Raw genomic sequence first — 25,958 nt, 5'->3', positions numbered from 1 at the left:
CAGAAACGAAGACCCAACACAGCCAAAAATAAATAAATCAATCAATAAATTTTAAAAGAAAAAGAAGAAAAAAAAAGTGATTCCTGAAAAAACTTGCCAAGACTCCACATTGCCTAAAGAGCCACCCTTCTCTCTGTGCCACCCCCTCTTTTCATCCCTTGGTATTTGAAGAAACACTTATATCTGTGTCCACGTCCCTGTGTTTTTTTTCTGCAGTAGACATAAGAGGCAAGAACTTCAGCTCTTTTGAAAAATCCTACAGGCCAGTCTTTAAGCAGAAGCTTACATCCTCTGTGTAAGACAGATGAATGGATAAAGAAGATGTGGTACGTATAGACAATGGAATATTACTCAGCCATTAAAAAGAATGAAATAATGCCATCTGCAGCAACATGGATGAACCTGGAGATTATCATGCTAAGTGAAATAAGTCAGACAGAGAAAGACAAATATCATATGTCATATATCATATGACATATCATATATCATATATCATACATATCATATATCATATCATATATCATATCACTTATATGTAGAATCTAAAAAAAAAGGATACAAATGAACTTATTTACAAAATAGAAACAGACTCACAGAGAATGAACTTATGGTTATCAGGGGGGAAGGGTGGAGGGAGGGATAAATTGGGAGTTTGGGATTGACATGTACACACTGCTCTATTTAAAATAGATAACCAACAAGGACCTACAGTATAGCAGAGGGAACTCTGCTCAATATCCTGTAATAACCTAAATGGGAAAAGAATTTGAAAAAGAATAGATACATGTATATGTATAACGAAATCACTTTGCTGTACACCCGAAACTAACACAACATTGTTAATCAACTATAGTCCAATATAAAATAAAAATTAAAAAAAAAAAAGAACCCCAGCTCTTCTGAAAAATCCTACAGGCCAGTCTTGAAGCAGAAGCTTACATCCTCTGTGACAATGTTACTCTGGTTGAATAGAATATTGAACAACAAGAGAAAACGTATCCCTGTCTCCCATTCCTACCACCAGGTAAATAGCGGCTAGGACACAGGGTTTCTCCTGTCTGGGCATCAGCATCTCAGTCAGGCTAATGGAGGGGGTGGCGTCCTAAGAACCCCAGAAAGGTGCATGTCGGGAGTTACACCAGAAAAGCCCACTGGTGGCAACACCCAGGGTAGGCAGGTGGATTGTGGAGACAGTGGAGAATTCCACCCCTGGCTAGGAAGTCGCCAAGGGAAGAGGCTTCCAGGCTGGCAAACACCATCGCTGAGGACATACAAGGCATGCAGATGTACCTGTAGCCTGTCTTCACTGTTAGTATCCTATCCATCTGTGGAGGGATAGTGGCGGGCAGCTGTCTAAGTTTCTGGAGGAACCATCCCTCCCACCCAATTGGTGGTGGTACGGGGGCCCCCCGGGGGGCTCATTCCCATGGCAGAAGAGGAGATGGAGTGCTGGGCTCAGGGGCTATGGGCCCATGAACATGGTCAAGGCTGCTCAGAGCCAGTTTGGAACTGGGAACCTCTGCTCAGACCCTGGGGCATTCTGCAGAAACTGAGCAGGACCCGCAGCTTCAGAATTGATTATCCATGCAGTGAGGAATGGACCTTTTCTACTCTATGGTCAGCTTGCTCCCGTCATGGAAGCAAAAGAAAGGAAAAGAAAAACATTCTCTCCTCCCACCCCAACCTCTGTGGCTCAAGAACTGTCTTCTTGCTTAGCTTCCTCCAGGCCAAGGTTCATGAGATTTTGCCCTGGGGTCCATTTGGTTATTTCCTTGCCATTATTCTGGGATTTTTCACCCAGTAGGAATCCCTTGCTATACCATGGCCTGATAAACTTACTGCAGAAAACCACAGAATATAATGGAGAAAACAGTCTTTAGCAAATTTCTGAGACCCATAGATGGGCAGAGATTTGGCCAAGGTCACACAGCTGTCAGCGGCAGAGACCAGGCTATAACCAGGTGTTTGGCTCCTGGCAGGTGCTCCTTCCACCATCTGTCTGGCTTAGCTGGCACCTTATTCTGAGGAGGAATTGGGAAAGAGGCTGCCAAGGGAGCAGAAAATGGGAAGAAGGGAAAGACAGGTATAAGGCAAATCACATCTTCCGTCAAATCAAGTATATTTTTAATGAAATTATTATTCAATAGTGTTATTTCTCAATCACTATGGATGGTGATGTAATGAATGTTTGGTTTAGTTCTTTTTGGAAGAGACATCTGTAGGCAGGTCTCCTTTTCTTTTCTAGTTGTTCCCCCCCCCTCCTGCCCCCCTGACCACACACACACAGTCTCACAGTTCATTGTTCTCAGAGTCATCTTGTGGCCATGGAGCTCCCAGGCACAGAACAGGGCTGTATTCTCTGTGCTTCTGGAACATACCCTGCTCCTTTAGACCTAATAGTCAGAAGACTTCTCTACTTAGAAAACTCCTGTTTGGGCTTCCCTGGTGGCACAGTGGTTGAGAATCAGCCTGCCAATGCAGGGGACACAAGTTCGAGCCCTGGTCTGGGAAGATCCCACGTGCCGCGGGGCAACTAGGCCCGTGAGCCACAACTACTGACCCTGCGCATCTGGAGCCTGTGCTCCGCAACAAGAGAGTCCGCGATAGTGAGAGGCCCGCGCACCGCGATGAAGAGTGGCCCCCGCTCATCGCAACTAGAGAAGAGCCCTCGCGTAGAAACAAAGACCCAACACAGCCAAAAATAAATAAATAAATAAATAAATAAATAAATAAATAAATAAAAAGAAAACTCCTGTTCATCCTTCAAAACCCAGTTCAAAGGATACCTCCTTAGAAAAGCTTCCCCAGCCTTCTTAGCAGCCAGGCCAAGCTGCTGCTCCCTCTTTCATGTCTCTCTTTCTCCATTCCTCTGTTACAGCATTTATCACATGATGCCACAATGCTTCCATGCTTTCTAAGGCTTAGGGCTCACGAGATTTTTCCCCGGGGCCCACTGCACTGGTTATTCCCCTGTTCCCATTCTTATTATTCTGGGATCCCTCTGCCCACATAAGAATCTATTGTTAGTTCATGGCCTGGTAAACATACTGCAGAAAACTTAGTCGTCACTAAATAACCAAATACCCAATACCCATCACAAAGCCTAGTACACCAGCACTTGACAAATGTTTATAAAATTTATTAATGAAGCTGAGATCTTGGCTCCATTAATTTACTTATATTTTAGAAAGGAGTTTCCCACTCTTATCACTGGCACATTTTGAATAGATAGACCCTAGATGTTAAAAGTGATCATTGGCCAAGGCGTAACTCCACTTGCCTTTCTTTATGAAGCAGTTGGACCATCTGAATCCTCCCTCTCCTTTCAAGCCATTTCCAGGCTCTGCCCTTCACTTGAGCAGGAGACCCAAGCCAGGTAGAATGAACTCACCTATGACATTCCGTATGTCATCTTCTTCCTCGGGGCTCAGGGTAGGGCTAAGGGGGGCTGTGCCCTGCCCAGCAGTAGCATCTTTCCCCAGTGAGTCTGTCCTGACTGGCGGGGGAGGCACCGGGGCTGTGTGCGTAGCCTCTACAAATGCATCCTCGGGAGCCACTGATGGAGGCGCTGAGGCTGGAGGTCGCTGGGTGGCTGTGTGGGCCACGGTCGTGGCTGGTACCTGAGTAAAAGGTTTAAGGACTGCCTCCCCTGTGGGATCTGGAAACACTGAGGTGGTTTGGAGTGGTGTTGAGAATTTGTCAACTGAGGCAGACAGAGTAGGGTCAGGGATGCTGGCAGCTGAGGTCGAGGCCTGCGGCTGTGCAGAAAGCAGGGCTGTGGTCTGAGTGCCAGCATCAGTTGTCACAGCAGCATTGTGACGGGTGGCTACTGGCCTCCGGGTGGCACTGGTCAGCAGGTGGTTGTGTCTCAGAAGCTGATCTTCAATCAGCAAATCCATTCCGTGTTCACCGCTGAAAAACTCGTCTTCTGGGAAACAAACACAGGCGCATTTGTGACGGGGGGAGAGGAACTGGGAGCATGTGGTATGTGGCAGATTAATGAGGGTTTCTTTCCTCAACATGATGCCCTGATTTAGAGATAGAGCCCAGGTGGGATTTAGGAGAAGCAGGTGAAAAGGAGCACAGATGGAAGCATTTCCTGGAGGGTCTCTCTGAATAGTCTACTGCTATCCTCCACCTGGGACCCAGGGGCCACCTAGAGGACGCACAGCCACAGGCTACGAAACCTGGGAGGAAGTTAGTCATTCATTCAGTAGGTATCTACGGAGCACGCACAAGAACAATGAGCAAAAAAAAGATCCTGCCCTTGCAAAGCTTCTATCTAGAGGTGGAGACACCAAACAATACATAGATTGTACATTTGAAGGTGCTATGAAAAAAAGTCTAGTAGGGTGAGGAGAAGGGAAGGCAAGGGAAACTTGCAGTAATGGATAAAGTAGTCAAGATGGGACTCAGTGGGATGGAGAGATGAGCAGAGGCTTGAAGGAGTGAGGGAGTTGGCCAAGCAGCTATCAGGGGAAGAGTATACTAGGGGGGGAAATAGTAGCAGTGCAAAGGCCCTGGGGCCAGAACATGTCTGCCGAGGCTGAGGAGCAGTGAGGTGGACAGAGGTCAGAGAGGACGCGGGAGCCAAGTCATGTGGCGTTTGGCTGTTGTGTTTGGACTTCCGTTTTTATTCCAAGTGAAATGGGGCAGTCTGCAGGGTTTTGAGCAGAGAAGGAATATGAGGAGGCAGAGATTTCTTAGGAAGGACACAAAGAGGTCTAACCACAAAAGACATAATTGGTCAATTGGAGTTTATCTGCTCATCAGAAACACCATTAAGGAGCTGAAAATAGAAGCCAAGGGCAGAAAGAAAATATCTGCAATATGTATGCCTGACAGAGGGCTTGTTCCAGAATACAAAAACCCCACACACCAATTATTTATTTATTTATTTTGGCCATGCTGCGCAGCTTGTGGGATCTCAGTTCCCGGACCAGGGACTGAACCCGGGCCATGGCAGTGAGAGCGCCGAATCCTAACCACTAGACCACCAGGGAACTCCCACAAATTAATAATTTAAAGAGGCTACAAACAGTTGAAAATGGGGAAAATGATTACGCCAGCGACTGGGTGAGCAGAAACTGTAAGGAGGTCGAGGCAGAGCAGGTGGACGAGTCAGGAGTCTGCTGAGGAGGGCCTGATGGGAGGAACTGGCACTCCAGTGGAGAGAGAGGAAGAGTGGGGCCTCCTGGGGTGCTGGGCAGGAAGAGACAGAAGAAAAGGGAGGGGCCGGTGGCAGGGAGAGAAGCACAGGAAGAGGAAGTGTTAGGGAAACAAGATAAAGATGAGGTGAAAGGGAGTATCTGTTTTCTGTGAAAAAAATAAGAGGGACAGGGCTTCCCTTGTGGCACAGTGGTTGAGAATCTGCCTGCCAATGCAGGGGACACGGGTTCGAGCCCTGGTCTGGGAAGATCCCACATGCCGCGGAGCAAATGGGCCCGTGAGCCACGATTACTGAGCCTGCGCGTCTGGAGCCTGTGCTCCGCAACAAGAGGGGCCACGATAGTGAGAGGCCCGCGCACCGCGATGAAGAGTGGCCCCAGCTTGCCACAACTAGAGAAAGTCCTCGCACAGAAACGAAGATCCAACACAGCCATAAATAAATAAATAAATAAAATTAAAAAAAAAAAAAAATTAGAGGGACAGAGATAAAAGGGGTCCAGCACGTGCTGGAGTCTCGGTCAGGAAGCCCAGTGCCCCTGGAGAAGGAACAGGTGGGAGAAGCCCACTGTGTGGCGGGGAGTGAGTCATCCGCCTCTATGCCTCAGGGTCCTCATCTGCGGATGGGAAGGACTGGACTCTAGGGCACTGAAGTCCCTTCTGGCTCAGCCATGTTCTGCCTTGTGGTCCTCTGCAAGCCCAGAGAAGGCAAGTGACTTGCCCCAGGGCGCTCAGCAAGTGGTGAGGAAAGGCCGTAAGAACTCTGGATAATTTGTAACTGCAGGGAATTCTCAGGTAACCGAGCTGGCTCTGCAGGGCCACAGTAGTAATCAAACTGCAAAAAGGGTGTGTGCCTCACGGGAAGTGCACCTCCACAGGGTCCAAGTGGAGACTCCGTCCCTTGCCCTGCCTCTGGGGGGGCGGCCCTGCTGACCCCCAACTCACGATGCTCTTCGATGTCATTCTCCTCCTCAGGGTCCTTGGCTTTGTAGTAGGTGATGCCCCGAATGACGGTGGGCTTGGAGGCCGGCCGGCCCCTCAGGTGGACCTGCCTCTGCAGGGGCCGCTGAGGCTTCACCACCTCTGGCGGAGCCAGTGGCCGCGTCTGCAGGAGCTTGATGGAGTTGATCTGCTGGGACACGGTTTCTTCCTGCAGAAACCTCTCTTCATACTGCTCCTCAGAGGGGACACAAGGGAAGGTCAGGTCACTGGTCAGAGAGGCAGTGGTCAGGCAGAGACAATGCTGGAGCCAAGGCCATACTAATAACAACAGCTAATCCTAAAAGCACTTCCTAAGAGCCAGGCATTGTTCATCTTCTCATCAGTCCTATGAGGTAGGAACCATTTTTAATCATTTCCATTTACAGATTGGGAAACTGAGGCACAGAGAGGTTATGTAAATGGCCCAAGGTGCCATAGCAGGTAAGTGGTAGAGGCAGGATTTGAACCCAGGCAGTCTGGCACCAGATTCTGTCTCTAACCTCCATGCTATACTTCTCAGAGAGTGCAGTTGTCCTCTCAGCTCTGGCCTGGGGATGCTGGGTGACAGATCTGGTATCAGTTGTTTCTAGTGAGGTCCATGTGGCTGGGACATGAAGGCTGAGGACCAAGACGCATACCTCAGGATGAATCATGACTGCTTTTACTTATGCTCTTAGAACAAACCGCCCCAAGCCCTCCCTAACGAATCCGGAATAAAGTCCAAAGTCCTTGGCCTGGCACTCAGAACTCAAATCGACTTGGCCCAGCTCAGCATTCTTCTCTCTTGCTCCACCCCCCAGCGCCGACACCCCCGGTACTCCAGGCACTTGGTTGACTCCTGAACTTCTTGGCTCTCCTGAGCTTCTGGGTCTTTGCTCAGACTGTTTTCTCTGTCTGGAAGGCCATTCTCTTCCCCCCATATAGCTATTTCTTGAAATCAACCCATTTTACAAGGCCTGGCTAAAATCTCAGGACCCCAAGGAAATACTCCCAGCCCTTTTCATTCAGAGTTAATCTTTCTTTCTCAATCATCACTTTGCACTTCGTGGCAGAGACTTCCAAGTGACTACCCAAATCCCCTGTCTCCTTGTTCCTGACTTAATGAGAAACTGGTTTTGTGGGAGTGGTCATGGGACTAAGTTCTGGTTGGTAGGGTATAAGTAGAAGTTGGTGGGAAGAGCTTTTGGAAAAGTTTCTTAAGACGTGGGGCTGACTCAGCTGAAAGGCATCTTTTGCACTCTTCCTCATTTCTCCAGCCAGGAGACTATGGACAGGATGGCTGGAGCTGAGCAATCATCTTGTGATCATGAGGGGATTTTGAGGATGGATATCACTAATGACATCTTGCAGCTGACTATACCAGCCCTGGGCCACCTGCCTCCAGAGCTCTTCTACATGAAAGAATGACCAACCCCTCTATTGTTGAATGCACTGTATTTCGGTCTCTTACTCAAAGCGGAACACAACTCCTAATGGATACAAGTCTGTACTTCTATTGTAACACCTTTCTCAGCCTGCCTTCCACAGGCATTATTTAAGGATGTTGCCTCTGTTGACTGTGAGCAACTGGAAGAGCAGAGACCACCTCTTGTTCATCTTTAATTCCCCTGGTTAAATGCTGGTTAAATTGAATTTCTGAATCATAACAAACCCCAAGCAACCATCTACATTTGTGACTAGCACTGGGATTTTTGTCAAATCAAATGATTCTTTAAAGTAGGTAGCCGATGACCTGGGCATCTTGATGGTACCACAGAAGGCCTCTTGTGATGGTTCTGGTCACATGGAAGGACTACCCTGTCCTCCACAGAGCTGCTGCCTGGGAACTGAGCTCTTGTGTCCACAGTGTGGCAGAGTCTCTGGGTCCTGCCTTGGTCCATCTAGCCATGTCCCCTCACCCAGGATCACAAATCGCCCACCTTTGAAAGCAGAGGGCCTTGGGCACAGGGCCTGCGAGCTAGCTGTGCTGAAAGTCAGAGCCACTGGACAGGGGGTCCAGCTCCTGAGGGGCAGTGGCTCCATCGGTAAAGCAGGCAGGGACCTAAGTGGGTGTGGCCCAGCGCTGCTCTCGTGAGGTCTCCAGTGGCTGAATGATGAAGGGGTTGCCACTGTAGTCATCTAAGCCATGAAAGCTCCCCCTTTTCGCCATGAGGAGGTGGGCGAGCTCCCTTAAGTCCTTGGTGAAATCCACCCAGACAGCAGAGTCCACTTGGAAACAAAACTTCTGTCCCTTGATGCCCAGTGTCCTGAGGGGCAGGGCAGGACCTTCAGGTTCACTGAACATTAGCTGGCAGGGATCCAGCTATCACGGCCAGCTTTCTCACTTTGCACAGGAAGAAGAAGCAAATCAGGCTCTTGTTTTGACCTTTAAAATCTGGCCTGGAGAAAACCTAGAGTCCTCATTGCCAACCACATCCCAAGTCTGTACTGGTATTCCCGTGACAAGAGAGTTTATCCAGATGGCACAGCAGACATGGCAGTTCCTGAATATGTGTTCCTTGCTCCCCTGAGTTGACCGACTCCTGGAAGACAAGGGACACTTTCTGCCAGCCTCCCCTGACTGGGGCCAGAGCGCTGCCCAAGAAGAAACAGGCAGATTTGTGCCCCAGACAGCCCCTAATCCTGCTACCTGCCCCTCTCTCACTTCCCATTCTTGGCTGGTGAGGTGACCTCCATCAGAAGCGCAGGGAATGCTTGGCTGGTGCTGATGACGTTTTACAGAGCACCTATTATGGCCAGACATGTCCCTTTATATTATTTTCAACCCTTAAAATAATGGGGCAAGGTAGATATTATTATCCACATTTTACAGATGAGGAAGGAGAGGCTCAGAGTCATTTAGCAACTTGGTTGAAGGTCAGTCAATTAAGTGGCTGAGAGGGGCACTTATTAAGTCATTCGGCTATTAAATAGGCCCAGGGCTGCCTGCCTTCAGAGCCTGTGCTCTACCTTACATTAAAGCCACATTGTCCTCAGCTGTGACCACAGGACTAACTCATTTGCCATCCAAAAACTTGTCTACATCCCCAAGTCCTGAGGGCCATGGTCTGGCCAGTGCCCAGCAGACTTGGGGAACCCTCATTTCCCATAGGAAAGAGCTGCCTGGGAGGCTGACAAGAGGCCCCAGCCCTTGACTTAGACGCCGCGGGCCATCTAATTGCCAGACTCTGGTTTCCCTCTGCATTGCAAAAGCAAGCTGTCATTTCTTCGTGGCAAACCCCAGGAACTGTCTTTAATCCAAGCTCTTAGGGACGAGCGGGAACTGCAGTTCCTTCTCCCAGCCAAGAAGATGGAGAAAGACCATGGGCAGCCTCTGCCAGAGAACATATAATTTCCTTGGATTCGCTGGCTGCACTGGGAGGCAGTGGCCCCCACAAGCTTTGATTTCCTCTCTCTGTTAAACTGTTGTATGACTTCCAACTGCTGGTGTCCCAATTTTCCCAATCCCACCCTGCCCTCTCCACTCCCAACCCACCCCCCAGAGCCCCCTGCCAACCCTCCAGGCAAGGACCTTCCTGGAAAGAGGCCTCCAACAAAGTGCCGTTCACCATTCCAAGAAGCCCTGACATCATCTGTAAGAACCCTGAAAATAACAGCCAAACCCACACACCCCACTCACCCCCTTTTTCAGCACGGGGTTCACTAAAGAGACAGACGGATGCAAAGGGAGAGGAAGATCCTAGCCTCGCCTCCTTCACCACTTCCCCCTTTCCAGTCGCACCCTGGCCCTGGCTCTGCCCCACCCCCCTGGTTTGGGTGGATTGTGCTAACTTCCACAATGTGTGAATGGGGATTTCAGGAGGCAGAAAGTTTTGCTGAGCAAGGAGAAAAAGAGTTCGGTGTGGTTGATTTGCCTTCAGGAAATCTGAGCTGGGTTCCTGAACATACCACATGACGTGTCATCAAGACAACAGATGGAACTCTCAAGCTCAGCCGACTGGGAAATTGGAAGCCAGAGAGGACAGGGAGTGCCTAACTCTGCTGGGCTGCTGGGCCAGCAGAGGATGCCTGCCATACGGGCTGTGATGGGAGCCGAAGGGCCCCAGGTGTGATGCGAGGGTGCCTCCAAGTTCCCTTCCGGCCCAAATGTCTTCTGGCTCTTTGGTTTACAAACTCAGACCTGCTCAGGGATGACCCACCAAGCAGACTAAACACACCCTCAGTAGCTGGCATGTCGGGGACACCCAAAAATGAGAATAAAAATAATTTTGGAAGGAATATGATATTTCCCAAAAAACCCCATCAAAGTAGTCATCATGGGCTAAGCCAGAAAATTGGCCTTCCTTGTACTTATTTTCTGGGTTGGAATTGGTTTTATTTTGAGTTACAAATGGGGCAGGGCGCAGGCACCATACTCTCTTCAGGGCTTCTTGCCTCCAAAGTCCTAATCTGCCTGCTCTCCTGCCTTCGGAACACATGAGCCCAAGGTTCCCCAAACCCACAGCTGCTGTCTGCTTGGCGCCACTTTGAGGAGTTTCTTTGCTCAAGAGTTCCAAGCCCACATGCCTAGCCTCACTTCCTTTCTTACCCCGATTCTTAATGACCCAGGCAACAGGATCCTTCGTAGCGATGCTTCCCAGCCCTTTGCAATGTCACAGCACATACAACAGCTCAGGGGCTCTGACAGCCCCTGTCCCAGGCCCTGCTCCATCCACACCCTGCCCGCCTGCCCCAGGCTGAGGGGATCCCTCAATGGTTCACCTGGAATCCAAGCTCTGCCGTCCACCACCAACCCCTGGCCCAGTAGAAGTGAGCAAGACCCCTCTTAACTGCAGCTATCCCATGGTTGCCAGGGACCCCTCCTATGATACTTCATCCAGACCTGCCTTGCTAATAGCACCCACACTCTTCAAGTCCTGAGGCCAGAATTTACCCGTTTCCTCTTCCACTTTTTTGGGGTTAGCTCCTGTTTTTCAGGCATCAATTTACGAGATAGTCCAATACATTAAGTAATCACACACGCAACTATTGAATATTAGCACATACACGTAACTTAGTAACTACAGCCAAAAGAAACAGGTATCAAATGAGGAGGTATTTTTAAGCAAATAGGTCCTCGGGCATCACTCAAATCACATTAGATAGTGTTTCATTTCATTGCACAGGTGACTTTGTGTTCCAGACAATACTGAGTGGGAAGAGACAGAGGTTTGAGACCCCTGTCACCACTTCCCGGCTGAGCAAGGGAGACTGTGAGCATTCCTGGATCTGTTTTCTCATCTGCAAAGTGAGGATACTGATCTCTGCCCCAGCCTGCCTTCCAGAGCTGTGGTGAAGACCACACGGTATGATGATGAAAGACGTAGGACTCGAAAAGGCAGGATGGAGTATAATAAAAAGAATGGGGCCTGAAAGTCAAAAGACCCAGATTTGAGTCCTGGCTTCAGTACTCACTGAACCTCTCTGGGCTTCAGTGTTAATTAAGTGCAATGGGGTCAACCCCTGCCGCATCAGACCTATAGAACTGTTGTGTAGATGAAACGAGACCATGCCATGGAAGGACTGAAGGCTGCAAGCTCTATGCACGTGGGAGGTGCTGGGAGTATGCTTTCCGGGGGTCTGTGGTCAAAGCCCCTGGAGGCTGGGTTGTACCTCGGGGTGGGTGTAGGCTGCAGCCGTGTCCCTCTGCAGGGCCGAGCGGATGTCCGGCATGCTGTCTAGGATGTTACTGGAGCTGTTCTCTTTGCCTCGCTTGTTCATCTCGGTTCGAAGTTCTTCCACGTCCTCTTCAATTTGTTCATTTTCCTTGGTGAGGTTTTTAGAAACTTCCTAAGAAGAGAGAAAATTTTAAAAAGAGAGTCCTTTAAAGTGCTTTGAAGGCAAACAGGAGGGAGCTGGCAGCCAGCTTCCGCTTAGAGCACAGAGACTCAACAGACAGGCTGAGAAATCAGCCAGAAACAACTGGGGCCCTCGAGTGTGTCCAGCCCTGCGCTGAGGACCGGAGCTCGGTCCCAGGCGGCATTTCCAGGGCAGCTTGGCTCCGGTACGTCCTCTGCTGGAAATGCTTCCCAATACCACCACGGCTTTCCTAATAATAACACTGCCATGTCCCTGGGCTACTGGGACATCTGTTATTTTTCCACCCTTTGTTCACAGTACTCTCTTATGCAGTGACGAGTAAAATTACAGAAAAATTCCATTGGCTTGCACCTCCACACATGTGAACCAGTGGCTCAGTTAATGAAAGATTTTCTGAGCAATTTTAAAAGAGGTGGCCAAAGAAATCTACATAGTATGCTTTTCTAATGAGCACAAACTATTCCCCAGCACTTTTTAAAAGTCTCTTTTTCAATTGAGATATAGTTGATTTACAATATTGTGTTAGTTTCAGGTCTACAGCAAAGTGATTCAGTTATATATATATATATACACACACACACACACACACGTATACCTTTTTCAGATTATTTTCCATTATAGGTTAGTACAAGATATTGAATATAGTTCCCTGTGCTATACAGTAAATCCTTATTGCTTATCTACCTCATGTATAGCAGTTTGCATCTGTTAATTCCGTATTCCTAATTTATCCCCCCTCCCTTGCCCCTTGGGTAAACATAAGTTTGTTTAATATGTCTGTGAGTCTGTTTCTGTTTTATATATAGATTCCTTTGTATTATTTTTTAGATTATACATATAAGTGATATGATATCATATTTATCTTCCTCTGTCCGACTTACTTCACTTAGTATGATATTCTCTAGGTCCATCCATGTTGCTGCAAACGGCAATATTTCACTCTCTTTTTATGGCTCCCCAGCACTTTAAAAGCATCATTAATACAGGAAATTGATAGGCTGGCTTTAAACTTTCCTCTTCACACATTAAAAAGTTTCCCTAAATGGCTTGGCAAATTAGGCATGTTCCAGACGTAGTTCATACCGGAAAGGACTAAAGCTACATTTCAGTCAACCAACACTGGTGAGTGCCTCCTGTGTGTCTAGGGTACAGTATGGCAGAAAGAAAGCCTCTAATTCCCCTGGGGGTTCTTGTCCTGGGACGGAGGCGGGCGCGGTGGGAGGACAACTGTAATGGGGGAGACAGGGTCCACACTGCAGAAAGAAGATGACCGACCACGTCAGGTTCTGTGAGTGCCAAACATGGGTTCAAAGGGAGGGAGTGCACTGGACGCATAAGAAGCAGCATCCTGGAGAAGACGAAGCTGACTGCGATTTGAATCTTGGACGCTGTCAACAGGCGTAGAGGTATCCTTTCTCCTCCAGTTATTCTTAGAGAAGTTTACTGCACTGAGATCTAACATTGTCCAGCGTGGGCCCCCATTCTAAGGTTTCCATGAGCATCTGAATTTTTAAATGTGATGTTCTCCTTTGAGCCCTGTTTATGAGGGCGATAGAGGAAGTAACCATGGAAGAATGGAAGATGCATTCACTTTTCATCTTTCTTTGACAGACAGACATGAGAAGTGCAAAAGCTCAGGCATTGCCGGGCACAGTCTGCAGCCTGGTAAGATGCTACTCATGTCCCAGAGGGAAGCCACGGTAGCTCAGAGTTAGGGGGTGTGTAGGCAGATGGTGACACCCAGACACTGTGGCTCCAGTGGCCCTACGCGGGCTGCCCAAAGGAGCCCACGACGTGGTAGTTATAACTAACCAGGCTCTAGACCACTGGCCATGCTATTCTTACAGCACTTCAGTGCATGCCAGATTTTGAGCACTGGAAAGGCTCAGTGTGTCTGTGGGGCTAAGGCCAAGCCAACCTCTCTAAACTGCACAGAATTAACTATGAGAGCTAAAGCCCTTAAGAGGTCTTGTTTCAAGAATACCCAGAATAAGTGGTTTTACTGGGGGTGCAGTCATTCCTGATAAGTGTTATCAGGGTCAGTCAAGTACAGTGGTTAAGAGCGTGGATTCTGGAGGAAACTGTCTGGTTTATATCTCAGTGGTGCTACTGCTAGATCTGTTATCTTGGGCAGATTACTTAAGCGCCCTGTGCTTCGTTTTGCCCATGTGGAAAATGGGGTTAATACGAGCACTTGCCCTATGGGTTGTTATGAGGATTAAATGAGTTAAACTATATGTGGAAGTGCATGGGATGTACTAAGTGGTTGTTATTTTTCATAGACTGTTACCGCTGGAATGGACCCCGGAACTCAAGCCTAACCCTTCATTTCACAAATGAGGAAACTGAGGCCCAGAGTAAGGATATGATTTTTCCCATGATCATTTTTAAAAGTGGCAGAACTGAATCCAGCACCCAGCCTCTTGGCCCTTGCTTCTTCAGTTCACTTGCTGGATCACTAAGAACACCAGGAGAGGTTCCTGGCACTCAGCCAGCTCTCAAGCAGCACTGAGCACATGACAGGGGCCAGTGAACGCTGTCAGTTTGGTTTCAGGATATACAATAGGATATGCATATACAGAGAAAGATAAAAATGTTGGATCCCCATAAATCCTTGCTACTCAAAGAGACCAGCAGCAAAGGCATCACTCCATCACTCAGGAGCTCGTTAAAATGCAGAAGCTCCGACCTGACCCAGACCCGCTGAATCAGAATCTGCATTTTAACAAGATGCCCAGGCAATCTGCATACACATTAAAGTTTGAGAAGCACTGTCTTAAATGTAGGAAGCTTGGGATAAAGCTAATGGAAAGGGGACCCAAATGTGTGAGAGAGACTGTCTTACAGGAACCAGGTTCTTTCTGGGGCCGACAGGAAAAGTTCCTGGTGCCTGAGTGGGATTCAAGCATTTCTGTACATCTATAAGCACCTGCTAAGAGCCGCACCTGTGCGTCTTCTCCTGTAACTCTCACATCCTGTGACAGGTAATGAAGCCCCAGAAGGTTCAGGGGTTCAATATAGTACTTCTTCACTAATGCACTCATGAGTTCAGCCCTGGGCACTGAGGGTAAGCCAGGCCAGCAAGGATCCTGTTCTGATGAAGACCACCCCCCATGAGGGGAAGTAAACAATAAATAAGAAATAAACAAGAAAACATCAACTAGTGAAAAGTGCAATGAAGGAAAGCAAGTCAGAGTGATGTGACAGATGCAGATTCTAGCTCATCGGCAAGATCAACGACACTTGTCTGAGGTGGAGACTGAGGCATGTCCACAACTGCTGCCCAGCCATGGCCCTAGGACCCCTCTCTGGGTGGACCCAATGGTTTGGCCTAAGTAGCCTAAAACAAGATCCCACCCCAAGATTCCTGAACACCTCAAAAGAGTCAGCATTGGTCCTTGCACTCGCTGTGAGGCAAAGGGGCAACCCCACAGATTTAGCCCCTGCCCTCCAGATTTTGGGTTTTCTAGGCCCCTGGGAGGCTCCCCTCTCATTGATTTAGAAATGCCAATACCCTTTCTGGTTTTAGTGAGGAGCCATTATTCTGAGTTTCCACAGAGGAGGGTTTGAGACAGGCCTGGCCCTGAGACCCCGGAGGAGCAATATTCTTTATTTCCCTCGTGGGAACAGCAAAGCCCGCCAGCCACCTGAATAAACACCAGGCTGGTGGTGGCATCACCCCATCGGCCTGCTGGGCCAAGCTAGCTGATGTCCCCCAGGGCGGCAGAGCAGCGGCCACGCCTCCCACTCAGCCACCTCTTCCCCAGGGGTGCTGGCCTTGCAGGGCTCCCCACTCCTCCCTGGGGCTCTGCCTTCCTCACACCAAGGGCCTTTTGTGGGGTACATCTCAGGAGGCACCGGGGATGGTGCCCACACAAGACGCCCTTGATCCTACCCTGGGAGAAGGGTGAACCCCATGACCTCATGCCTCTGGCTCTTCCCCTCTGGGACAGCTGCGACTGTGACATTTATGGTGTGTGCAACTTGGCTTGTGCATGGCACTGGCAACGTGGCGGAGGAAGTGGGAGGGTACCTGTCTGCCAGGGGTGAGCACACCACATGGTCCCTGCCAAGGATCCTGGTGCTGTGAGGAGGGAAAGCAGGAGGGAAGAAGAGCAGGTAGATAGAGGGCTGGCACAGAAGGCAGGACACAGCCAGCCAGGGCAATAAAGATCTGGGAACTGTGTCATGGTCCTTGGGCTAGACAGAGCCAAGGAACTGAGAGGTAGTCACAGAACAGGTGCCATGTGCTGGGGGCATGTGGTAGGGCATTGGAGGGTGCCTACTGAGAGCAAGCCCGCATTGCCAGGTGGGGACAGGTGTCCTGTGCAGATGCACAGGTGCCAGAGGGGAGGAAGTGTGCAAACTAGGCAAGTCCCTGGGAAAAGGGGAACTGGATGTAGGTGGAATTGAGGGTACAGCTGGCGGCCAGCGCTGGGCAGCACAGTTGGTCAGGTGACAGCTTTAACGAGCCATGGAGGGACAACACAAGCAGACGTGCAGACTGGTGCAACGGGCATGTGCAGAAAGGCTGTTCCATGGGCACAGACTGTGTCCTGACCTTGTCCAGCTATTGGACAAGTGTGTGCGTGCCTGGGTGAGACCATGGGGCAGCTTAAGCCAAAAGCGTTGGGACCCGAGGGAAAGACAACCGGAGTGCAAAGCTCTATCAGCTCTCTGTGGTCTTGTTTTCCCAACCAGGACCAGGGACGAGGTGTGGTGGGCAAAGTGCTGGCTCCGGAGACCAGGTATGAAACCCACACCACAGTCGCTACCTGGTTTTATGTAACTACATAAGGCAAGTGATGGGACCTCTCCAGGCCCCATCAGTTAGAGGAGGAAGGAATAATGATACCTACCTCACCAGGCTTGGTCTGGAGAACGAATGAAGAGCTGTATGTGGCACAGCACACAAAACAGGGCTTGACACGCGTCGCCCAAGGTGGAGTGGGACGGACTCATGGGATCTCAGTAGCAGATACACAGGTGGAAAGGGGGAGGGGGGCTAAGGTTTGGTGTGGCTGGGACAGGGGAGAAGGCGAGGACCCAAAGCTGGTGTGTTGTAAACAGACTCCTGTAGAAGGAGACTAAGCAAGATTGCAGCTGAGCCAAACCATGGCCCCAAGTCATGCAGCAGGCATGTGCCCCCACTGGTAGATGGCTGGGTGTGCACAAGGCTCAGAGGCAGATGGCAAGCCTGAGGACAGAGGGAGCACGGCTCCTTGCGGGAGTGAAGTGAGACAGTGTGGGAGTAACCGGACCTGGTGGGAGGGCTCGGAGTTCCCATAGCTCGCCCTGCCCTTCCCCCCGCTCCGAACCCTCCAAGACACGACTAGGACCAGGTGGCCTGGGACAGACACCCTAGGCGACAGCTGTCTCCAGCCCCTATAAGACAGCTGGATGGGGGGAGCAGCTAGAAACAGCTGGCGCTCCAGCTGACAGGACAGGCAGGACGCAGCACGATCCCTGACCACAGACGATGGAGACGGGCGGGCCGGCCTGGCTGCAGGGGGCGGCCAGCTGACGTGCTCAGTCACTCCCCCAACCAGACAGCTGTTGAGCATCTAATCCACATCCACGTTGGGCTAAACTTTGGCAAACAGAGACAACTTAGAGACCCAGGTTGTCCTCAAGGAGTCCAGAGCCTGGAAGACAGTCAAACAAGTAAAGAGCCAGAAGTCCCAGGCCTCTGATGATGAACCCCATAAATATAGCCACACGCTCCCTCACATGCTGGCAGCTACAAGCTATTCCTAGGCCAGCGGATGGAGGGCTGAGGCTCACACCTTAAACCCCTTTAGCCAAGAAGAAAACCTTTCGTGCCACAGTGACAGATTAGATTTGAAGTATATATAAAACCCAGGAGAGGTTATATATTGACCTAAGCCCGTACTAAGATGTAAACTGAATTAAATAACGTTAGGGCTGAAATGTATCTTAGAAATATTATCTCCAGCCCTTTCCCTTTTCACAGGTGAGGACACTATGGTCAGACAGGGTGAGTGACACTCCTCTCCAAGGCTGCACTTGAGTAAGGAGAAGAGTGAAATGATTTACAGCAAACCCTTCTGTGAGTGCAGATCTGATCAGGAGAGACAGTGAGCACTTGGGGGGTCTTGATGTGAGTGGAGGGAGGGCAGAGAGGAGAGGCTTAGAAAGAGACAGTTCCCCTAACTCATGGCCAGGTCTGCACAGACAAAAATTACATTTTGCTATTAGCTGGTAAAAAGATATATCCCCCAGAGTCAGGAATGATCCTTTGATCCTGCCTTCCAGACCAGAAACACAAAGGCCACCAAATCCTTACGTCTGGGGGAGAAGCCCTCAGTAATGCTTGTGCCAGCACATTCTGGGGAGAGGGCCAGTTCTGGGTCTGGTAAATCCATTGTAGACTTTAATTCCCACTCGGACACAACATTATCAGAAGAAAAAGCTTCAGATGACACACAAGGTTCCACAGTGCCATCTGTACACACGGATGGGGTTTGCAAACTCCAGCGGGTAGGTGCGAGAGAAAAGGACTCACACACACACTTGGGCAACAGAAATCACACTTTGGGAAGCTTGTAGGCAGGCATCTATTTTAAGAGCCTGGGATATGCACCCACATGTATACAAAGGCACATGTGTACACAGTCACATCCAAGTAATTATAAATGTTGCCAGTTGTACTGCAGCTAAGTGGAGGTAGGGCATTTCTTCACAAAGATTTGCAATTTTTATGGGCATGACTTAATTCAACTAAAGCCTTGATGCTGGAATAAATTATTTCAACGACCCGTCCCTCTGTTTGTCTTTTTCTTTACTTGGATGATAAATCTACTCCTGGAAGCAGTACGTGGTACTAGGCCTGTACTCTGCCTCTTGTCCTGCTGCCATCAGAATCCATTTTTAGGCCTGGGCAGCCTACAAGTCTTTGTGTCTCTGGGCGCACTCAGCGCTCAGAGCAAAAGTCTTCTGAGCTGAATCTGTGCCAACGACAGGTCTGCATGTAATGAATAGGGTCTGCCTTTGCCTTTGGAAGCTACAGATTTTCCTTCTAGACTTCTAATTCCTATATCTCCTGGCACCTATATTCTGTGCCTACACCCACCCCAGCTCCAATACATACCGCTCCTTCTTGAATCCCTTATCCCTTCCCAGCCACTTTCAGATGAGTGTCAGCCTGGATCTACCACATAGAAGGTTCTTGGACCACTGACCACCTTGGATGTTAGTTCCACTTGGACAAGTTCTAGAGGAATGCCCATGCGGTTTCAGGCCTCCACTAGGGGAATAGGAAAGAGGTTTTGGGGGGTAAGTTTGTGGCACACAGTGAAAGGGTCCTACTAAGATACATGCTCCAAATTGATAAAAATTAGAAAGTCTGCCAATACCAAGTTTCGATAAGAATCTGCGTGGAGCGTTCACACCCTGCTGGAGGCAACATGAACTCGTACTACCACGTGGGAGGACAGCCTGGCAATACAGTTGCCCCATGGTCTCTGCAGGCGATTAGTTCCAGGACTCCCCACAGATACCAGAATCCACTCAAGTCCTCTATATAGAATGGTGTAGGATTTGCATAAAACCTACAGACATCCTCCTATATACTTTAAATCATCTCTAGATTACCTATGATACCTAATACAATGTAAATGTTATGTAAATAGTTGCTGGCATATAGCAAATTCAAGTTGTGCTTTTTGGTGCTTTCTGGAACTTGGGGGGGAATATTTTCGATCACCCTAAAATTCCTGTGGTTGAATCAAATCGTAGGCATGCATCTATTTTAAGAGCCTGGGATATACACCCACACATATACAAAGGCACATGTATACACAGTCACATTCAAGTACTTATAAATGTTGAATTCCATGTGAATTCAAATTGGTTGAATCCACAGATGAGAAACATGTGGATGTGTAAGGCCAACTGTATCCCCTAAAGTTGCCGATAAGCATAACTAATAGCCCAGTAGTTCCATTCCTACTTATATATCATAGAGAAATGTATGCATGTATGGGATGTGCATATAGAGGGATGCCCCTGGGGTTACTATGAATTACAAAACTAAAAATAACCCCCATATCCGCCATCAGTGGAACAGATCAATAAATTGTGGTATAATCTCACACTAGAATACTACACAGGGATAAAAATGAATGAACTACAAGCCAAAAAATGACATAGGTGAGTATTAAAAACATTAAGTTGAGTGGAAGAAGCCCAACATGCACACACATAGACACACACTTCTGTAGGAGTCTACATATTTAAAGTTCAAAAACAGACAAAACTGTTGTATTTAGGGATGCATCCTTAGGTGATGAAACTGCAAAGAAAAGCAAGAAGATGATTAACATAAAGTCAGGATGGAGGTTCCCTTCGGGGGGGATGTGAATGGGAGAGGGCATGTGGGGGGCTTTTGGGGTGTTTCTTGAGCTGGGTGCTGGTTACATGGGTATTTGCTTTACGATAATTTGCTAAGCTGTACATTCATTGTTTATGCACTTTTCTATACATGTGTTATTTTTCACGATTTAAAACAGAAGCTCAACCAAAATCACTCCACCAAGAAGAGCTTCCAGAGCTGATTTTACCAAGAGGTGAGATTCTCAACAGTTCAGATTCCATTTCTCTCTCCTTTCTCCCTCTTTCATCTGCAAATGGAGTTTCCATTCTTACATCCTCCTACATAGCTGAGGTGAATGTACACACATGTGCGTGCCTACTTCTTCTGCCGAGTACTGATCTTACTCTGGGCAAAATGTCCCTCTAATTTGACCCTTTTGTCTGGTCTGACCTCCAAAGAGCTCTCTCTTTGGGATTCAAGAAGATGCAAAGACCAGGAGCAGAGTTTCACTCCTATTCCTCCTACAGAGCCAGGCTGGAGAAGGAGTGTTTTTTCCATTTACCCAACATTCTGCCTTTTCACTGCATGCAGACTGCAGACAGAGTCAGCCAGCAAGAGCCAGGAGACGAGTGGCTGGACTTGAAGCTGAGAGACATTGCTCTGGTCTGTGGGCCCAGGGCCCAGACCCATCTGTATCTATTGTCACACCAAAGCACCCTGTCATCTTGGGCTGCCTGCTTGGGGAAACTTTCACTGGGTGGGACCTTCTCTAACTTAACTTTAATCCTGTTTAACAGGATTTATGGGGTATGGCCATGGTTCTGCCTAGAAATTCCCTTGGAAGAGCTATTGCTGTAAGTTCTGGTTAGGAAAAACTGATGCTCCCAGGGCAGCCAGCAACAATTTGAAGAAACTTATGAGGTTGATTAGAAAGAGTCCTGAGGAACCAGGAACCAGAAGGCCTGAGCTCCAGCCTATACTTCACTAGCACTGTGACTGAAGGAAAGTCATCTAATTTCCTTCGGCCTCATATCCTGTCCAGCTCACAGGAACTAATAAGCGAAATGTATATGGGATGCTTTAAAACCACAAATGCTATACAAATATAAGGGATGATGATGATTATTATCATAAAGGTCCAGTTTTTGCTACTAATCATTCCACAGTTTTGAAAAAGAGGTAACTCTCATCGATATAACTAAGGTTGGTTTGGGCAAAAACCCAGTGACTGTACAACTGCACAGAAGATACATCCTGCTGGGTAGTGGCACTGCACCAAATTCATCCACACTCCTACCCTTTGCCAGCAGGGAGGGCTCAGCTGCTAGACAAGGCTGGAAACATTATAGCCCTTGAACAAAGCTCAGCCCACTGGCCTTCTCAGAGGCTGAGTGCCTGACCTTGGCCTCATGAACACTGTGTTGTACCCCCAGAGCTATCTTTCCCAGGCTGTGTTCTCCAGACAGAATGAAAATCACGTGGCTGCCAAGGTCAGGTGCAGAAGAGGCGGCTATCACCCCTGTTTCTGTAGAAGATCAATCTTTTTTTTTTTTTAAAGGGGCATTGCACATTTGGGATGTGCAATGGGGCCAAGAGAAAGAGAGGCACTTTCTAACTTTGAAGGTCCAATGGGATCTTGGTTTAATTCCTTTTGAACCCATCTGAAAGAATCAGAAGGTGGTTTTAAATAGCAGAAAGAATCCCAAGCCCACGTGAAGTCCATTGGTAGTAGGATGGTGTTGACCATTCCGAATCCCATCATTCCAGCTGTCAACATCAGGAGAGACTCGAGATGCCAAGTGGCCTGATTCTCTCAGGGAGCCCCTCCAGGAAGACTGGGGTGATAAGAGTGGACTGCCATGATCCCGTTGGCCACTTTGATCTGCCTACAAGCTTGGGCTCCAATGTCCTGACCCCGCTCATTAGACCTCATAACTGAAGTGACTGTGGACCTACCAACCCTCCCAGAGCAAATGGCCGTGTTCAGAAAACACTTCATCCCAGCACCGGGGGAGCTAAGGCTAGGGGTGGGTTGAGAAGGATCTGGTGTTCACTTCCAGGGAACATCTTTAGGAGTGTAGGAAGTGTGCTGAAATCAATCCTTGAAATCACAGCGTTTCATCATCCTTTGGCCAGTTCTCTTGGCAAAGCAACAGAGGGACATTTGCCCACACTCACTCCTTGGTCATAACCTGAGTGCTTTGTTTTACTTAGCATTTCAAAGTGTTTCCAAAACGATTAGCTCAACTTTTATCTCCTCAGCAATCATACGCAGTAGGTAGGGGACCTTTCCCACTTCACAGATGGAGAAAGTGAGATATGGTTCCTTGGTAGCGGCAAACAAAGAGTAATTCACTCTGTCTTGACTCCTAGTCCAGTGAGTTCCCTTTCTGCCACACTAAAGATCCTTACTTTTTTCTCATCCTACCTACTAATCACCCATCAGGGGACCTCAGCTCCTCCATGAGAGACCCCCAAAAGCCCACTTTTTCATGAGGAATATATTGATATGTTTACATTCATCCCATTATTAAATGTACCTCTTATATTAACATTCTAACATACAGAACAAACGTATGGACACCAAGGGGGGAAGGGGAGTGGGTGGGATGAATTGGGAGACAGGGATTGACATATATACACTATTGATACTATGTATAATGTAGATAACTAATGAGAACCTATTGTATGGCACAGGGAACTCTACTCAGTGCTCTGTGGTGACCTAAATGGGAAGGAAATCCAAAAAAGAGGGGATATATGTATACGTATAGCTGATTCACTTTGCTGTACAGTAGGAACTAACACAACATTGTAAAGCAACTATACTCCAATAAAAAATGTTTAAAAAAATTCTAAAACTTAAATAGTTTTCTACTTGAAGCAGCAGTTCTTTGAGTCACTGTTTCAAGTATCCATTCCAGAACTGGATGCCAGTCGAAGAAACATCCATAAGCTTCTCACCAATCAGGCTGAATGATGATCATTCCTTTTCTGGTAACTAAACGACTTCTTATTTATATGTTAAAGCATTACAGCAACAAAACAATGTCAACGTGATTGTTTATAACGACTTTTATCTCCCATCACCATATCACACACCAGCTGAAAACCATAGCTCCAGCTATGCATCTCTCTAGAACTCAGTCATACAAATGAGGTATCTCTGTCTATGAAAATTAAATTACTAGTGTATTCTTCCTGTGGGTGATCAGCCTGAATGTTTTGCAATAAGGAATATTATTTATTAGTAATCATTTTTATGTCTTCTTTCTCTAAAATGGATTTGAGATGGATTACCGCCCCCCGCCAACACACACACACAGAGGCATGCACCAGAACAGTTTTTAAAAAGAGAAATTAACAAACATATACCCAGAAGAGACATGACTCCACCTTAAAACTGGAAGTAAGATGCTTATTGCACTTTTACATTTTATTTAACTCTGAGTTCCCTGGAAGTCAAGGGGAAAATAGATATACATTGGTTATACGGTTCTTATATATGAAAAAAGTAGGTATTTACATTTATATTACACTACTTCTCTTTGTCACCAACAATTTGGCATGATTTTGCATGAGTCTTTTATGTTTTGTGTATATTTTTTTCTTTCCAAAGAACAATGAGTTAAACACAGCCAGGGTACATGCTTTTTGAAGAAAAGAGTATGGTAAGTTTTTGATGCACTTTGGGGCCTGATCAAGAGAAAGATATGGAAACCCAGACTCTTCCTTACCTCCTCTAGTTTGTCCACTCTCCCCACCAGTTTGGTGGTAACCGAATGCAGTTTCAGGAGATCCAGGCCATAGAAAGCTCCTTCCAGCATGTCTATGATTGTGGAGAGCTATGAAACAAGGGCAGGCATTAGTCCAAGGCTGGGGCAGACAGGTCCAGAGGGAGGCATTTCCTTTTAGATCTCCATGTTGGAGTCTGGACAGGGAAGCCACTAGCCAGAAACTGAGAGGTGGCCCTCAGAAACCAGCACTTGTGTGGGTGGGCACATAAGCAGACCCAATGGCGTAGGTGTATTCTGTCTATTGGAATACGCGGGTAAGAAAATGGGAGAATCCTACAAGAACAAGTCAGCTGAGGTCTGGACAGCTTCACCAAACTGTATATACTTCTTTTACTAAGTCCATCTGTTGCATGCATGTCTGTCTTTCATACTAGACTGTGAGCTCCTTGGAAGTAGTGCTATGTCATCTTCATCTTTGATTACCCATGATACCTAGTACAGTACTTGGCCCATAACAAGTGATCTGAAACACTCACATGCATTGTCTGCTGAAGTCCCTGGAAGACACCAACAAGCTTTTCCTTAGCACTAAAAGCAAAACTGCCCCTGGGGTAAACGAGACCCAGTGGCCCATCTTTGAGGCGGCAAGTTGTCATAGGGTACCCAGCTCTCTCAGTTTTTTCAACACTGTCCTTCCTGCCGGTACAGAGCCACTGGGAGGAAGGTGGCTGAGGCACTGGTAACATCCAGGGCATGCAAAGTGCAGGTTAAGGAAGCAGATGAGAGATGCTTTAACTGAGCCTCCCTGCCAAGGACCATCCCTGAAGAGTTTGTTGGACACTATTGTGCAATCTCTGCTCCTCCAGTAACAGCTTTTCTATTAGATGAAGAATTCAACGTACGAAATGCTCATGTTTAGAAGACCTCCTTCCTCCTCCTCAGAGGAAGATAGCTGAATCCTGGGTAAGGGCCAAGGGAGGGTAGCTGATTAATATGTACTGTGATGATTTTCTGATTCCTAAAATTTTGCGTACTGTTGTTTCAGAATCCCCCAAGAATCCAATCCTATAACTGGGTAACTATGCCTTTGGTTCAGAGATTGTTTCACGGCAGAGCTGTAGTTCTGAGTGATGTGGCTGAATCCTGGGACACTCATTTTATTGGTAAACCCTACTCTGCTTAAAGGAATATCAATGATGACCAGTTACCGAGTGTGTACCAGCTGCCGGCACAGCAGTAGCATTTTACATGGTCATTCATTAATGGAACTAGTGTCTATTGAGCCCCAACTATATGTCAGGTATTGTGCCAAGTACTCAATAGTTGTCATCTCATCGAGTCTCAAAACAACCCCCAAAGGTAGATGTTATTCTTCCTACTTTTTAACTCAAGGAGACTGAGGTCAGACCAGGTGAGTAACTTGAATAGCATCACGCAGCAAGCAGTAGCAGAGCACTGATTTGAACCCAAGTCTGACTCCAAACCAAGCTCATCCCACGACCCCACGCTGCAGGGATCAGATGAAGCCCTCAGCTGACCTACTGGGCTGCCCCAGGTAGGGCCTGAGCTTCCCCACCCTGTGGACCAGAATTACAGGATTGCAGTTTGATGACTGGACCTAGAGCAGGCCCCAGGCCTCTTCTTCTCTGGGTCACCCAGCCCTTGCACTGAGGACTAAAGGCTCACTTCTCTCTGTGTGTCTGGTGTGTCTTTGGGGTGCATTCTGTGCTGACAGCAAATCGTGGCAGTGGGGCTTCCTTGGTGGTGCAGTGGTTGAGAATCTGCCTGCCAATGCAGGGGACACGGGTTCAAGCCCTGGTCTGGGAAGATCCCACATGCCGTGGAGCAACTGGGCCTGTGAGCCACAATTACTGAGCCTGCGCGTCTGGAACCTGTGCTCTGCAACAAGAGAGGCCACGATAGTGAGAGGCCCGCGCACT

The 25,958-nt window shown here is 48.1% G+C and overlaps 2 protein-coding genes and 1 long non-coding RNA gene across 7 annotated transcripts in view; 1 reads left to right on the top strand and 2 right to left on the bottom strand.

Annotated features, from left to right (window-relative positions):
• The window catches only part of LOC309637452 (uncharacterized protein), a gene marked incomplete at its 5' end in the record, with an annotated part of 279,570 nt that overhangs the window by 191,063 nt on the left and 62,549 nt on the right, over positions 1 to 25,958 (bottom strand). The window lies entirely within an intron of this gene.
• LOC309639644 overlaps positions 1 to 25,958 on the top strand; it is a 69,906-nt gene that overhangs the window by 2,115 nt on the left and 41,833 nt on the right. The gene's annotated exons all lie outside the window — the stretch shown is intronic.
• Positions 1 to 25,958, bottom strand: part of OLFML2B (olfactomedin like 2B) — a 39,416-nt gene that overhangs the window by 9,701 nt on the left and 3,757 nt on the right. For 2 of the 5 annotated variants that reach the window (XM_082467185.1, XM_082467181.1), the window contains exons 3-6: positions 24,019 to 24,126; positions 11,740 to 11,916; positions 6,112 to 6,343; positions 3,392 to 3,928 (exon numbers count right to left, since the gene is read on the bottom strand). In XM_082467185.1, coding sequence (XP_082323311.1) covers positions 3,392 to 3,928; positions 6,112 to 6,343; positions 11,740 to 11,916; positions 24,019 to 24,126 — 1,054 coding nt within the window. The remainder of the gene's footprint in view (positions 1 to 3,391; positions 3,929 to 6,111; positions 6,344 to 11,739; positions 11,917 to 24,018; positions 24,127 to 25,958) is intronic. The other 3 variants (XM_082467183.1, XM_082467182.1, XM_082467184.1) reach the window with 3 other exon arrangements.

This window comes from Balaenoptera physalus (assembly GCF_965194825.1).
Source record: "Balaenoptera physalus genome assembly, chromosome: 1".
Lineage (NCBI taxonomy): Eukaryota > Metazoa > Chordata > Mammalia > Artiodactyla > Balaenopteridae > Balaenoptera > Balaenoptera physalus.
This window is presented reverse-complemented; position numbering and strand designations above follow the sequence as displayed.